Source organism: Diadema antillarum, unplaced genomic scaffold (assembly GCF_040938485.1).
Source record: "Diadema antillarum isolate AM-2024a unplaced genomic scaffold, OU_Dant_1.0 scf00000074, whole genome shotgun sequence".
NCBI lineage: Eukaryota > Metazoa > Echinodermata > Echinoidea > Diadematoida > Diadematidae > Diadema > Diadema antillarum.
In genome coordinates this window covers 3858887-3874026 of record NW_027270963.1, presented here as the reverse complement: position 1 = coordinate 3874026, position 15140 = coordinate 3858887, and the positions used below count along the sequence as shown (strand labels likewise).

Genomic DNA, 15140 nt, shown 5'->3' with positions numbered 1-15140 from the left:
CTCATATGAGCTTCCAATCTAAAGGTGAAATTCAACCCAGCTGACATTTTGATAGTTTAGCATCTACTGTAGATAACACTTATGGCATAAAAAAAAAGAAAAAAGAAAGGCTAAATAAAATAAAGAGGGGGACAGTGACATTGAAAAGTATTTCATCTCTGGGACGGATGCCAATTTTGTCATCTAATTAAGCGGCATCGAGTCATCCTTTCCAAATTAAGTTTACCCTGAGACATACACTCCATTCTGGGCTGATATATTAGCAAGCTGAAAGCATCTCTTCAACATGTGACTGCAAAGCAGGAGAGATGATGAACAGAGGCACCATTTTCCACATGTATATTGCTGTGTATCATATCTAATTATTAATCATACTGCACAAATAATCTCTGTATGTATGACCCCTCTCTTGGCCCCCTCCCAAAACATACAATGACATCAACAAAACCAACTAGTGTTTAAGTACATTTAAAGGGAAATTCCAGACAATTTCGATAATTTCACATCATGTAGTGCATAAATTGATAGTGCCATGTATAGATTTGCGGAATTTTTGTGGTCTTTGAGCAGATGAACCAATACTCCGAAAATCCCCAAACAAATTACACGGAACAAGGATGATGACATAAGAGATTCACATATTCCAGTAATGTAGTACTCCAAAGTAATTTCATTACAATACCACTTGCCTAACAACTTCACTTGTGTAGAATTTATGCATGCTTTCATCTTTTGTTTTGCTTCCTTAAGCCATCACTCATGCATTATGGTGAAGCTGCCATGTCATCATCCTCGTTCATTGTGATTTGTTATAAATTTTGTAAACATTCTTATTCCTCATCCCAATCACTGTAAAATCTGAAGCTCTGTACCCACCATAACCAATTCATAGTTGGTTCCAATGTAAAAGTCTGAAAATCATCCGGAGTTCTCCTTTGAAACTAAGGTCACATTTTACAGAAATCATCACATTCAATGCTCTCTTGATGCGTTGAGGATGGACTGATATTGCTACAATGCACATTTCCCATAAACACCTGCCCGAGTATACTCGGGACTAGTCCTCAACGGGTTAACCTCAAAACTGTCATATCTTTATGAATTTGCTCAGAGTCAAAACAATTAAATAATTCAGTCATTCATATAAAGAGTAATGATATAACAATAACAATAGCAATGATAAAATGATAATGATAATAATGGCAAGGTACACTGAAATGGGCAAAGACAAATTTACTGCAAATATGCTTAAAATTTAGTCAACCATTACTTGACATACTTGACGAGTTATTACTGCCTCTATAGGCAATAAAACAATTTCAAAATAAACAAAAATAAACAAAAGTACATTAACTTCCTCAATCGAACCTTCACTCATGGCACTTCGCAGAACTGAACTATCTTGGTTCCCCAGAAGACTGGCAAGAAACGCTTTATCGTTACAGCGCCTAGCATCCCCTGTGCATCTGTGCCACCTGTCTCATACAAATATAGACTGTCACAAACATCTGTTGTTTTCTTTTTTTTAATTAACACGAACTGATTGCTCATAACTTGGCAACACACGCTGAAATTACGACCTGTTGGCCATAAGGCATAAACACACACCGACATTTGAATGTGTGTGCACACACACACACACACACACACTGACACACCACAAAAAAAGACCCTTACCCAACAGATTAGGATCAATCCTATCAAATCAATTATACTCTTACATATTTATGCCCTTTTATAGATGAATCAACACACACACACATCCACATTCTTCAGATGTATACCAGCAAAAAGCGTACAAACACTCTTCTCTCTTTCCTTTTTTTTTTTTGAAGGATTACATTTAGACACACATCCAAGACACCCACGAACATATGCAAATATGAGCCATCAAGAAGGAACATGAAAACAAGGGGTAGAGACATCAACACGACGCTTCACTCGCATTAAAAAAAAACTCACACATGAAGACATTACATAACACCCACACACTGTGAATTACACAGCAAACTTGGAATCTTACATTTGAAAAAAAAAGTGTGTTGAGAAGGAATACGTGAGTGGGGAAGATGAGAAAAGAAAAACAACAAATAGGATGAAAAAGAGAAAGAGAGAGAACGACTGAAAGTGCCTTGTGGCATTTCATCACTCATTCACACTCAGACACGCACGCTGCGGATGGAATACAAAGCCGGCATACGGCCGTGTTCAAATCAGAGAGTACTATTTCCTCCACGGCGGAATCTACCAGAGATGAGAAGCTACATACTTAATTGGCCGAAGATGACTAGGAAACATGCATGCTCCAAATGGAGGCATCCGCCTTAAACGAAGCGAAACTTAATCAGGCCAATTTCTCAATGCTGGCAAAAGACTCTCAAACAGCACATCGATTATGCATGCATGCATGTATATATGTGTGTGTATGTGTGTGTGTTGAGTGTGTGTGTGTGTGTTGGTTTGGGGGGGGGGAGGGGTGCCTGGGCGAACCAGTCTTGTTATGTACCGCAAATGAATTATTCTGTGAGAGACGTTGAGGCAATTAGGCAATCAACGTTTCACCAAAGCACGGCCCGTCTGCTATCTTCCCCCCCCCCCCCAAATGGCCTCCTGCTATCAAGATACTAGTAGACATACTTAACAAAAGTGCATCAGCAGCAATATTCCCTGCTCACACAACTTTCTGGGGAAAATGTGAGTTCCTACAAAAGAATCATTTGAATAAATCCCGCTATAGGTTTAACCCATTGAGGATGAGCTGATTTCGCATATCACACACATATCCCATACACACCTGCCCCAGTCTATGCAGAGCTAGTCTTCATCGAGTTGAAAAAAAAAAAACATTACAAATTCTAAAAAGTACTTCCTTCTACAGATGTTTCTAAGTTCAATAACTTAATTACCCCTAAAACACATAATCTGGCCTTAAAGTAAAAGTTGTGGGTGGCTATGTCATAAAACCTATGAGCAGAGTTTCAGTCAATGATTTCTTTGCCTTTCTTTCTTTCTTTTTTTTGGCTAATTTACCTGACAGATGGTAATGAGTTACTAGCAATGCAAGATCTGGGCTCCTCAACTCCCCCACCCCCACACCCACCCCCCCCCCCCCCTGCTTCCCCCTGCTCTCTTGTTCTCTCATAAGATCGGAATGTACTCTCTTTAATCAGCAATTACAACTGCCTACAGAATATTGGGCGTGCTCGATTGATGGTGCATAAATCCACTTAATTACTGCTGCTGCTCTATGGGGGGAACAAAGGTACACTGCCCCTCATTAAGTCCCACCCCTGATCCCTGCTCCCCCCCCCCCCCTCCCCTCCTCGCCCCATACTTCCCATTGTACCAAACATACACCAGAAGCCACATGCACCCAGGAATACTGGCAGACTAATGAAATAACTATCAGGGTTCCATGTTACAGAGCAGGGTCTTAATCAGAGTGGTACTAATGACTCTCCGAATGGCTGCTTGCTAAGTGAAAAGGCTACAGCAGGGAGCACTTGACTGGCATTCCACGGTCGCAGCGTCAGCCGCTTCGATGGGAGAAGCGTTCACTTCAGTCCCACACACTCATATCAAATGTGCAGCAAGAGCCCCACAATCACTAAGCTCTCAAGACTGTGTTAAACTTGGGAAACCCACAATAAAACAACAACAAAATAATATAATGCATGACTTTACTCAGATTTCATAAGTTAGAGAAATATCATAAGTAGTTTGAAGGTTATTTGTAGCTATAGAGATTTCTTGCAGCTACAAATTTGACAGTCAAATATCTTCAATAATAGCTTTTGAAATAACACTTCTAAACAAAAATGTATTCCATTCTTTGTTTTCTCATTTGAATATTTTGGATGCCTAGCATTCAATATTTGCTAGCTCAAACAGTTCAAAGTCCCCCTCTCCCCCTCCCCAAATAAATTTATAAACTGTTGTGTTCATTGCTTTTGCACTTCAAATTCAGCATCTAATAGATGCACTCATCATGCATGGACTTTAACTTCCTTGAAGTTCCATAGGTTAAGTCAATTCCTTGTAACCTAGAACAATGCCATCAAACAATAAGCAAAAAAAAAAAAAGATGCTTTAATTTGAAGAAAATTGAAGCTTGATATAAAAAGACAACTACAGATTATTGCTGATGGTGTCATGCTATCAATGGCCCTTAGAAACAAAGCCAAGAAAAAAGCAATTTATTGACTCAAATATCAGTATTTGAGTCAGGTTACAATAATACATTGCCAGTATTACTACATGTTGTTATCTTGGGGAACTGATAATGTAGAGATTTTCAAACTCAAATAGGATTCAAACAACATTGGCATTTCTCAATGCCAATGTTGTTTGAAGGATCACCTAACCCTAACAGATGGTATTCGGCTGCCAGCTAATGCTATCAAGATATGATACAGACTCTTGCTGGGGGGGGGGGGGTCGGGAAGGTCCAAGAGAGAACTACCACTTTCAACAAAGTGAAGATTTGGGGTAACTTATTTCACAATGTTGATGGATTTTATGACGAAAGTGTCGCTTACTAGCAAATTGTAAAAAACTGGAATAAGGCTCAAGCAAAAATGTGCCACATTTCTATATTCTTTTGCTTATGGTAACAAAGTGACACTTGTACTACATGGACTATGCATCCAGTAAAGAACAAAGGAGACAAAAAGAGAGAGAGAGAGAGAGAGAGAGAAAAAAAAAAAGTTCAGTAGCACAGATAGGATCAGAGTAGTTGCTATGGAAACTGGAGATACTCAACTCCAGACAATGTTTCTTCAATCGAGACTGCCAGTGAGAGCTCAATGGTCACTTTTCTCCAAGCTGCATCAAGAATAATCGCCTGCTTGCTATTCATCTATCGTGGCATACGAACAGTAAAGACACCGTTCACTCCTCTCCTCTGTTACATAACAATGTTTGCCTCCCTTTGCCACAGGTCTGATAGTCAGCCTTGTTGTGCAATGTCTACTAGAGTCGTGTGTTTCATTTCATCCGCTGCAGGAACGCACTCTCATTAGCAATGATTAGCGAGTAAAGCTGTATCCACAGATTTCTGTTGTTCTCTCTGTCAACACACTTACAAATTGTACTCACCTTTCCTCTTGCACTATATGTGACAATAATTCAGAAATTAAAGAAATATCAACTACTAGTATGGTGCATTTTTCCAAAGAACGATGCATTCTCCAAAGCCCTAACCTAAAAAGGATCTCTTATCAAGCCGTCCATATATTGCGTTAAGAATAATCTTATGTAAGTGATGGGTTTCACATCTGATTAACATACACACACACACACACACACACACACACACACACACACACAAGAATAATCTTATGTAAGTGATGGGTTTCACATCTGATTAACATACACACACACACACACACACACACACACACACACACACACAGAAAATACAACCACGCAATCGGTCATCAGTATGCCGGAACTACTCTTATGGCTTTGTTTCCATAGAAATCAAGAAACATGAACGTGAATGAAATTTTTTGGCTTTGAAGTCTTTTACAAAAAAAAAAAAATTGATTAAAAAACCTTCTAAAATCCATCTCAGATGAACTGCAGGCAGGGACTACCAACTACTTGATATAGATTGTGGATTTTACTAATCTGGGATCGGTACCATAATTGGACTACCTTAAAGGTCTTATATCACTTTCATGCAAACGGCATGAAATTTTTGCAAGAATACGTTCCCCTGTTGCATGGAGAATAACGTTTGGAATCTCTTCGGGGTTGAAACAAATTCACTGAAAATCTATAAAATTGTCCCCCCCCACCCTCAATCATAAAGAAGTTTTTGATTCTATTATTCTGAGGGAAGGTCTGAATTACCTTACTTCTACAATATACCAGCTTATGAAAGAAATTGACTTTCCAGGGTGGCAAAAAAGGGACGCACAAACTTTAAATCACGTTAGCCATGGCCACTTGACACATATGTCCATTTTGCTCACCTTCAGGTCTCGATGGACGATGCCCTTGCTGTGGATGTACGTTGTTGCCTCTAGGATCTGGCGTACAATGCCACTAGCGTCCTTCTCCGTGTAGTTGCCTTTGGTCACAATTCTGTCGAAGAGTTCCCCACCTGATACTCTGGAAAATAGTCATAAACACAAACAAACAAATACACAAAGAATGAATACTTGAATAAAAATATACCTGTATGAGTATTTGAATGTATGAATATGCATATGCATATGTGTATATGTATGACTGAAGGTAGGTTTATTCGTGTATTTCTTTAGATGTGTATACATAAAGAATATAGGGGATAAATCTACACACATACAGTAGATTTGGAGGAAACTGATGAACACAGTCTACTGAATAACATATACACACACTCATGTATATATATATATATATATATATATATATATATATATATATATACATATGTATACCAACTCAATATATGTATACATACATACAAATGTGTGCCTTTTAAGCAGAGTACATGTTGATTGATCATATAATTCATATCTTCAAAGTGGCTGCTAAGAGAAACACATAAGTATCCAACAGGAATACTGACACCATCTAAAAAGATGAACAAACTCCTGCTAATAGTCAAAATGACACAAGAACTTGTAGTCTTTCTGACAAAATTCAACTGACACAAACACACAGAGTGAAACTCCCCTTTCAAGTGCCTGAACACGTCAAATTAATATTATACACAGCAGGGGTCCTCAATACTGTAAAACATATATTCGCGGCACAAAATTTTCACGAATTGGAGCCAACAGCCTTTTTCGTGGCATGAAATTTTCGCGAATTGCCACTGGCGTTCAATGCATATAGTGTAGACAAGAAATTTCACATGCATTCTAATTTCGCGAATCTTGGCGCTCGCGAAATTCGCGAAATTAAAATGCACGCAAACATTCCTCGCTTTACAGTATATGAGCTATAAATACAAACATGCCATTCTAGTAAAGTGAACTTATAAGGCTTCAACTCTATTGTCATGTTTACCTTTGGGAGCAGTGATTTTAAAAAATGTCCAAGATAACACTTTTGAGCCATATGTGTAGGGCAGATGAATCACAAAACATCCTACTATATAAAATTTTGGCAATGAAGCCTGAAATATAAGGAGATATCTATATTTTTTTCTCATTAAACCATAACTGTAGATGGTTTAGTCTGGAAACATTTTTATTATAACTACTGTTCACATTTTGTATATTTAACAATACTTAACATTGATTATACTGGTTCAAATTTTTACATTGGTTGTTTCTATCCCTAACTCACATTTCAGAACTATTTTGAAGCACTAATGCTGGGTTTTTGTTTCATCTGCAAATAGTAAATGATGCTTTTAATGAAGGGAACATGACACTGTGATTCTAAATACATGGCAGGTATAATGTACGAGATGACTTCTCTCGCATCACTTGCTCTTCCACTGATGGAAATCCTCTTATGCTTGAAATGCTCCAACATAAAAGCACCACCATTTTTGCTGTACATGTGCATTTTGACATTGGAGCTTAAAGGGTGTGTACAGTTCTGGTTGAGGTGAGGATTTAGCTTTTAACGTTTCGCGAGATATTCAGAAATCATTCTATGAGATGTCTAAGAGCATGCAATTCTAAGGGGTATCAAAAGTTTATTTGATGAAAATCGGTTTTGAAATGGTTGAGATATCCAAAAACAAGGTGAAACAAAGAGATCCTAAGAAAAGGCGTGGCCTGTCGCCTTTTCATATTATCCTTTTTTTGGATGTCTCAGCCATTTGTAAGCCAGTGTTCATCAAATAAACGTTGAATCCTTCTTAAAATCACATGCTCTTTCATATTTCATAAGGGCAATTCCATGGGAATGTGGACATGGCACTAAAATTTCAACTTTATCATATTGCAAAAGAATTACTCATTATGTATTACCCATATATTGAAGTTAAAGAAACTCAAAGAATTATATCAATCGGTCAAATATTTCCCGAGAAACAGCTACAAATGTTGAAGACAATTTTTCAGTCATCCAAATTGCTAAAATGCATGCTTAACTTGATATAATTTTTTTTAATAGAAAAATTCTGCTAGCACTTCAATTAATTTATTTTAAAGAAGCAAATTGGTTCTACTTCAGTCTCCCATGAGGAAATTTTTATGCCACCTTCAAAAAATTCTAATCACCACATGAAAGTTCAGCCCTTGAGCCATGTAACGCGAGTTACCGAAACAAGAAATATTTTTCATTCTGAAGGAAGCAGTGGAGGTAATTTGTTGGGAATCATAATTTTCTAAATTCATCACACCCTGATACTGTACACAGGATGTTGACTTGAATAAACACTGTTATCACATTAAAAAATGTCAATGAAAAGTGTAACGCGAGTTACCATGTAACACGAGTTACCGGCATGTAACGCGAGTTACCAACTATAAACACAAGTTTCCCCCAACATAAGCAAATTTTAGCACTTAATTGAGCTAGATTGTGGTGAAAACAATCAAATGCAGTGCTATACACACTATGCTGGACTGAAACAAAGGAGAGCAGCCTAATAAACTGTGATTAGCATCAAGGCCACTGATCACATGCCACATTGAAGAGTCTAGCCTGGCTTTCACTGCATACTGTACAAACTGTACATGTATCCAGCAGTGAATGAGACCATTAGATTTATCTTTTGAATTTCCTGCATCAGTATTACAGAATTTTTATTACAGAATGCTAAAGCACAGCAAGTGTTGGTTCTAATCCTTGTTTGGTGGTCTACTGAAGATGACACCTGTCCGGAGATCAGGAGGTTATGGGTTCGAATCCTGCTCGAGTATGTATGCCCATGATTTTTTATCATGGCTACTAATAAAACACTGATCAATTCAATGAGCTTATTAACGTTGATGTACAGGTAGGGCAATTTGTCAATCAGTTGCAATGAAAACATCTCAACAGAAGAATTTCATGAATTTGAATAATTATGCAGTACCCACTGCATGTTATAAGGATTAGAACCAGCACTTGCTGTCAGGCGAAAGCACGGTGGTCTAGTGGAGATGACACCTGTCCGGTGATCAGGAGGTCGTAAGTTTGAATACTGCTTGAGTATGTACGCCCATGACTTTTTTATCATGGCTACTACTAAAACACTGATAAATTCAGTGCTTATTTACGTCGATGTAGGGTAATAAGCCAGTTCGTATACACTGTAGCTCATGTACACATTGGTACAAATGACCTTTCTTTTTTCTCAGTTGGTTCGGCACTTCACTTGTTTTCAAAGCAGCATAATGCATAAGCTTGCATGACATAACAATTTATGGAACTTCTGTTCAAAAAAAGAATGAACTTGCATTTAGATCAGGGGATCAGAATACTCCCATCAGTCTATAATTTAGCAGGCATCCATTTCATTGTTTTGTATTGAATGCAGTAACAGCTTATTTCCGTTTATATTGCAAAATGCCATTCTTGCTGTCAGGTGGATGTGCTGGCAAGCATCATTTAGATAAGGATCGCATGAATAATCATCGCATCACAGATGCTTATGTCAGTGAATTTACAAACCAAAATGCCTGTTCGTACAAATGATCTTTTTTTGTTCATGCACAAAGTGGAATTACGAACTGGTCTTTTTGTCAATCAGTTGCAAAGAAATGTACTAGTTTTCAGTCCTCACAAAGATAGGATTTAAATTTTTGAAAGATTGTAAGCTGTTTCGTAAACTTGTATAGGGTTTGATACTTTTATGTTTTGCTTTAAAAAGACTTTCAACATTTTTCATCTTTACACTCTGAAACTTACAATGTAATAATACACCTATATCATCTAGTATATATTCAATCATATTCAAGGTCTCTATGAGGAGTGAAGCTCTTATTAGTCTTAAACACACTCTTCTATTGGGTTTATTAGTAAAATATTTGTTTAACATTTATTCATTTTACTATCTACACAAATAAGCATCTCTCAGATTATTCAGCACAAGATTCAGTGCCATCAGAACAATTGTATGTCATAAATTTGTGTCACCCTGTGTTAGTGGACATAATGTAACGCGAGTTACCGTAACGCGAGTTACCGACATAAAGGCTCCCTACATTTTTCCACGTCATTGTTACTCAACTTTGATATTGTTAATTTATGAGTCCTAACCCACTATCAATTCAAGGTAGGAAAACTTTAATCAAGATTGTCTAGTATGAGGAGACTTTCCAAAAAGAGGTCTTCATAGAATTGACCATGTCCTTTTTGTGTAACGCGAGTTACCGAAATTAAATGATTCAAGAATCCCAACATGTTTGTCCTTTATTTTTCTTTTTGGATTCATTTAGTTGGTGTATGTCTACTTAACCCATGATGAAAAAAGTAACTTGTAGATCCTACCAATTACAAAGATATTGGCACATTATCCCAAAAATGTACCCATTATTTGTAACGCGAGTTACCGTGGAATTGCCCATAAGAGGTTTCTCATTATCTCACTTAGGAATGTTCAAAACATGAATCCCCACCTCAACCAGTACTGTACAGTCCCTTTAAACTCTTAAACTTCCAATCACTAGGCCCCCTACATATCCTGACAAACACATTAATGACAGCAAGGAAAAAATGTGGCTTCAGACATCTTTATTCCTCTGCATATCAATTCATACTTCATCACAATTTTGATATTAACTTCCTGACAGTTCCTAAATATAGATCTCTAATCTATGTAACTTGTAAGACATTTTCTGGAAGGGGGAGGGGGAGGGAAAGGAAAAAACAAGGAAACACATGACTATACACTGTTCATGGTAGGAAGTTGTTGCCATGGATACAGCCGATCATGGAAACATCCTCTGACGTATGGAAACATCATGAAAGAGCATAGAGGAATTTTTCAAACTTGAGAAATGATGCCTAAAACATTTAAATTGCAATAAACACATATCCATTGTTGGTCTTAATCTGCAATGACTCCCGTGACTTGCCATGCATTATGTATTCCATTCATCCCAGTCCACTGATCTTGCACACAGCACACTTTGCACCAATGCCAGTTCTGTCTGCGAGCATGATGTATCACAGAGCAACATTATTTTTTTTGCTGAGCATTTTTGATGTAACAGCAGTCACAAAGCCTTCTGGTAAATCTGTTTTCTATGTCACGTGAAGCATGATTCTACCCCCTTCCCCCTCTCTCTATCTCTCAATGCTGACAGTATCTGGGAATGTAAATGATGCAAAGTGCTGCAAAAAGGATTGAATTCGGGCCACAGTCTCACCTTCGACAGAATCATAACGCACAGAAGAGTTGTACGTTGCTGTAGCAATTCCAAAGCTTTGTTTCTTATGCAATGAGCTTTACCTTTTTATAATCATATCAACCTTTATTGTCACTTTTATCCCTTCAGCGTCACACAAAAAGTTACTATCCACAGATTACTTAGTACTCATCCAGCCTTAATTAAATCATGAATTTGTTCATTTTGGCCAAAGGAATTCGCCACCTCGAAAGCAAAGGCTGGATGATCTAGAGCTAATAGGTTACCTGGATTAACAAGGCACATCTGGATTTGAATAAAAAAACATGCTTCACCACAGACAATGTCCACAGGCCCACTTTTGTTTCTTCTGAACTGGTTGCTACTATTCAGTGTTTTGGGATTTATCAAAATGCACAACCACATGGCAATGTGGCGTGGCTTACCAACATTTTTCACTCCTTCAAAACTGGGGAAATGCAAACAACAGCAAGTAGATTTCCCATCCCCCTATATTTCTTTTTAATTAAAGTACAAAGTTAAAGAGAAAACAAACAAACAAATATCAATCTAGTGAATAACAGCTTTCCCCAAAGGCATTAAACTCTAGCCATTGGTTATCAACTGATTCTTTTAACCTGTTGAAGACTTGGCCTGAGTATACTTGGGCAGGTGTCTATAGGAATGCGTGTTGTAGCAAATTAGCCCATCCTAAACAGGCTCAAAACAGAAAAACTACCTCCATTTTTCTCACTTTTTTGTGATGGTGTTTTTTTATTTTCTATTTTGCATGTTCAATATGTTGTTTGTTTATGCTTTTCTGTCTTGTCAGCATCTCATACATTGAGTAGAAATGGAAACTACCCATGTTCTGGAAACTGCCATTTCATACAACACAAATGACGCACATTCATAGAGAACCCTTTGATACGGAATAATGCTTTGAAGCAAAAGAAATCCTATACCAGTTATCACGCAGGACAACTGAGCGTTTGGATCCTCACTTTATCTTCAAAACCAACAGCCAAATGCTGCGAGAGATGAAACACATGCACAAGCCTTCCTTCTGAATTACCACAGAGAGAGAGAAATATAACTTGTCGGGGGAGAGATATATATGTCTTTCCTGTAAATTACCAGGAGATGAGAGTGATAAGATCCCGTATCTGTTTTCTCTTCATTACACTGAGATTGGGGATGACAGCATTAGCGGGAAATGCTGCTGCAATGGATGGAAAGAAACTAGCCAGACATTTGAGCGGCTGTTTATAAATAAACTGCGTCCAGAGCGGGCTCGGCTGGGTGACATCCACACCAGTTGGGCGGCAGCATTGCTCAAAATCAGAGCTGGATCTTAACTGTGAAAATGTTATTCCCACGTGAGCCAATGAGTATCAATGGACTTAAAGTAAAAGATAATAGACCTTACCTGTATGGTGAAGATGGATTTGGGCTTAACTTCACCCACTATTGATACGAGATAGGCAAGTGTGAAAAATTGGACTCAATTGCTTAGTACTGTGGCCACTTTAGACAGTTAGCTACATTCTCCCCAAATTTCATCGATTCTGAAAACACCTCTCCTCAATTGATTTCTGTTTGATTTGTCATACAGATAACTGCATTTGACCAAGCCATGCAAAATGTTTCAAATACTGGTTTTATTTGTGTGTGTGTGTGTGCATGCATGGGTAATCACTCGACTTGTTCTATAATTTCAATATCACAGAATTAAAAAATGCTTTTCTAAGACATACATAATGCAATTTAGCCTACGAAAAAAGAATGAAAGAGAAAAGCAAACAGTAATGCAATTATCACAATTTGACGAGAAAATGCACACTGTAGTGTGTTAACATCCCTCTGCAAAAGAAAACCCCCTTAACAGCACTGTTTAGTGGGGCTATGACTTTTTGGGAAAACCCCTCTTTAGGTTTCCACGTAGGATACAGCGTATATTGATACACGCCCCAGACGTTTACACTTCCTCTTCATTTGTGCAATTAATGTCACTTACACCGACTCCAATCTACTCCGTCCAATCCTCTATATATCACCTCCACAGTTACAATACATTTACATCTCAATGCAATGTGAATTTGTGTTTGCAACTGTGGGTAAAATCTAGGCAAACAACAACAAGAAGAAGGATGAAAAAGAAATAGCAACCTGGAGACAACAAAATGTCCTTACATAAAGATGCAAACAAAAAGAAAGACAAGAAAAAAAAAGAGAGGTAAAAATAAGTCTAGAAAAGAAAATAAAAATTAAAATAATATAAAAAAAATAATACAACAGAAGCACATGAAGAAAGACATTAAAACCAAGACAAGAAAAGTCAGGAAATTGTCATCTTTTATTATTTATCCATATCACAGTCACAGAGATACGGGAGGGTGGGGTACATCACGCTTCCAAAAGACTATTCAGATACCAAAGATGCCAGTACTTTGGCTTCCCTTGTGATTTAATAAGGGTGTGAAAGCTTCTACCATACGTTGAATTGCTGACCTTTTCATGTCGGACGTGTGCACAGAGTGAATGACCTTGCTGCATCAGGGTCAATTAGTAAAACTAGCAGCCCCATCCCATTCCTCTGTCCTCATGCTCATCAGTCATTTTGGGTGGATGAACCCCTTGATGGCATGGAGACAGTCCATACCTCATGCCACTTGCTATAATCAATGCTTCCTTACAACAGAAGCAGTTATCATTGTCTCAGTCATTTCCTACCTGATACGATTATCTACATCATATCAAAGGTCCTATTTACCTTTGGGAGCAGTGATTTAAAAAAAAAAATCAAGATATCACATTTGATGCATATGTGCAGGTCTGTTGTATCACAAAACATCCTACCATATAAAAGTTTTGCATTAAAGCCTACAATATAAGGAGATATCAGTTTTCTCAATAAACCATAACTGTAGATGGTTTAGTCTGGAAACATTTTTATTGTAACTGTTGTTCACATTTTGTGTATTTAACAATAACATTGACTATACATATTCAAATTTTTACAGTGGTTGTTTCTATCCCTAACTCACATTTTAGAACTATTTTAAAGCACTAATGCTGGGTTGTTGTTGTTGTTTTTTGTTTCATCTGCCAATGGTAAATTTTGCTTTTAAAGGCCATCATTGCATGTTCTGTAGTCGTTGGGGTGTTGTTATCATAGCAATTACATAATGCTCTTCTTATGATCCATGAACTGCATCTCTGATGACATTTTACATCTGTGTGGGCAAGTGAATCTATATGTTCATGACGGCGCTTTCTAGATTATTTCGTGAAAACATAAACCCCCCTCATCTTACTACAGTGGGAGGCAAGAACAAGATTACACAAATAAAACATGTATTCATTGGGTTTTTTTTTACCAGACCACAGAGCAGACTACAGCATGTACAAGAGATTTAAATCAAACAGGAAAGAAACAAATATGTGACTACTGTAAACCTAAAATAGGCCCCCAACCTGAATACATGAGCTACATAAGCACTTGATGAATGCAGCAGCTGGTGAAAATTGCGGGGGAGAGGGGAAAAAAATGCAACACAAAGTTACCAAAATATCCAAGGCGAGAGGGGAAATCATTCACACTGGGATTGGTGATGTTGTGTTTTGCAAGGATCTGCAACACCCCACAACAATCCAATTTCAATCGAGTGGGCTGATGCAAAAGGTTAAATATGGCTCGCCCAGAGACAGTTTTGGCACGAGCCTTCGCCATTGTCTTTCCAAGAAGCAAAATATTCCAAGAGTAACCATTCAAAGAGCATCCACTCACTTGAAAAACAAGAATCATCGTGCTTGATTTAGTCAGCTTACGTTCTGTCTGGTGTTGCATGAATCATTCAGACGCAGGATTACTGAATACTGCACACACGGTCTTCCTTTCATAAAGAAATA

General features: G+C 37.7%; 1 protein-coding gene across 1 annotated transcript in view; it reads right to left on the bottom strand.

Annotated features, from left to right (window-relative positions):
- Window positions 1-15140, bottom strand: part of LOC139717319 (calcium/calmodulin-dependent protein kinase type 1D-like) — a 157839-nt gene that overhangs the window by 50593 nt on the left and 92106 nt on the right. Inside the window, exon 4 of the mRNA XM_071628816.1 lies at window positions 5979-6117. Coding sequence (XP_071484917.1) covers window positions 5979-6117 — 139 coding nt within the window. The remainder of the gene's footprint in view (window positions 1-5978; window positions 6118-15140) is intronic.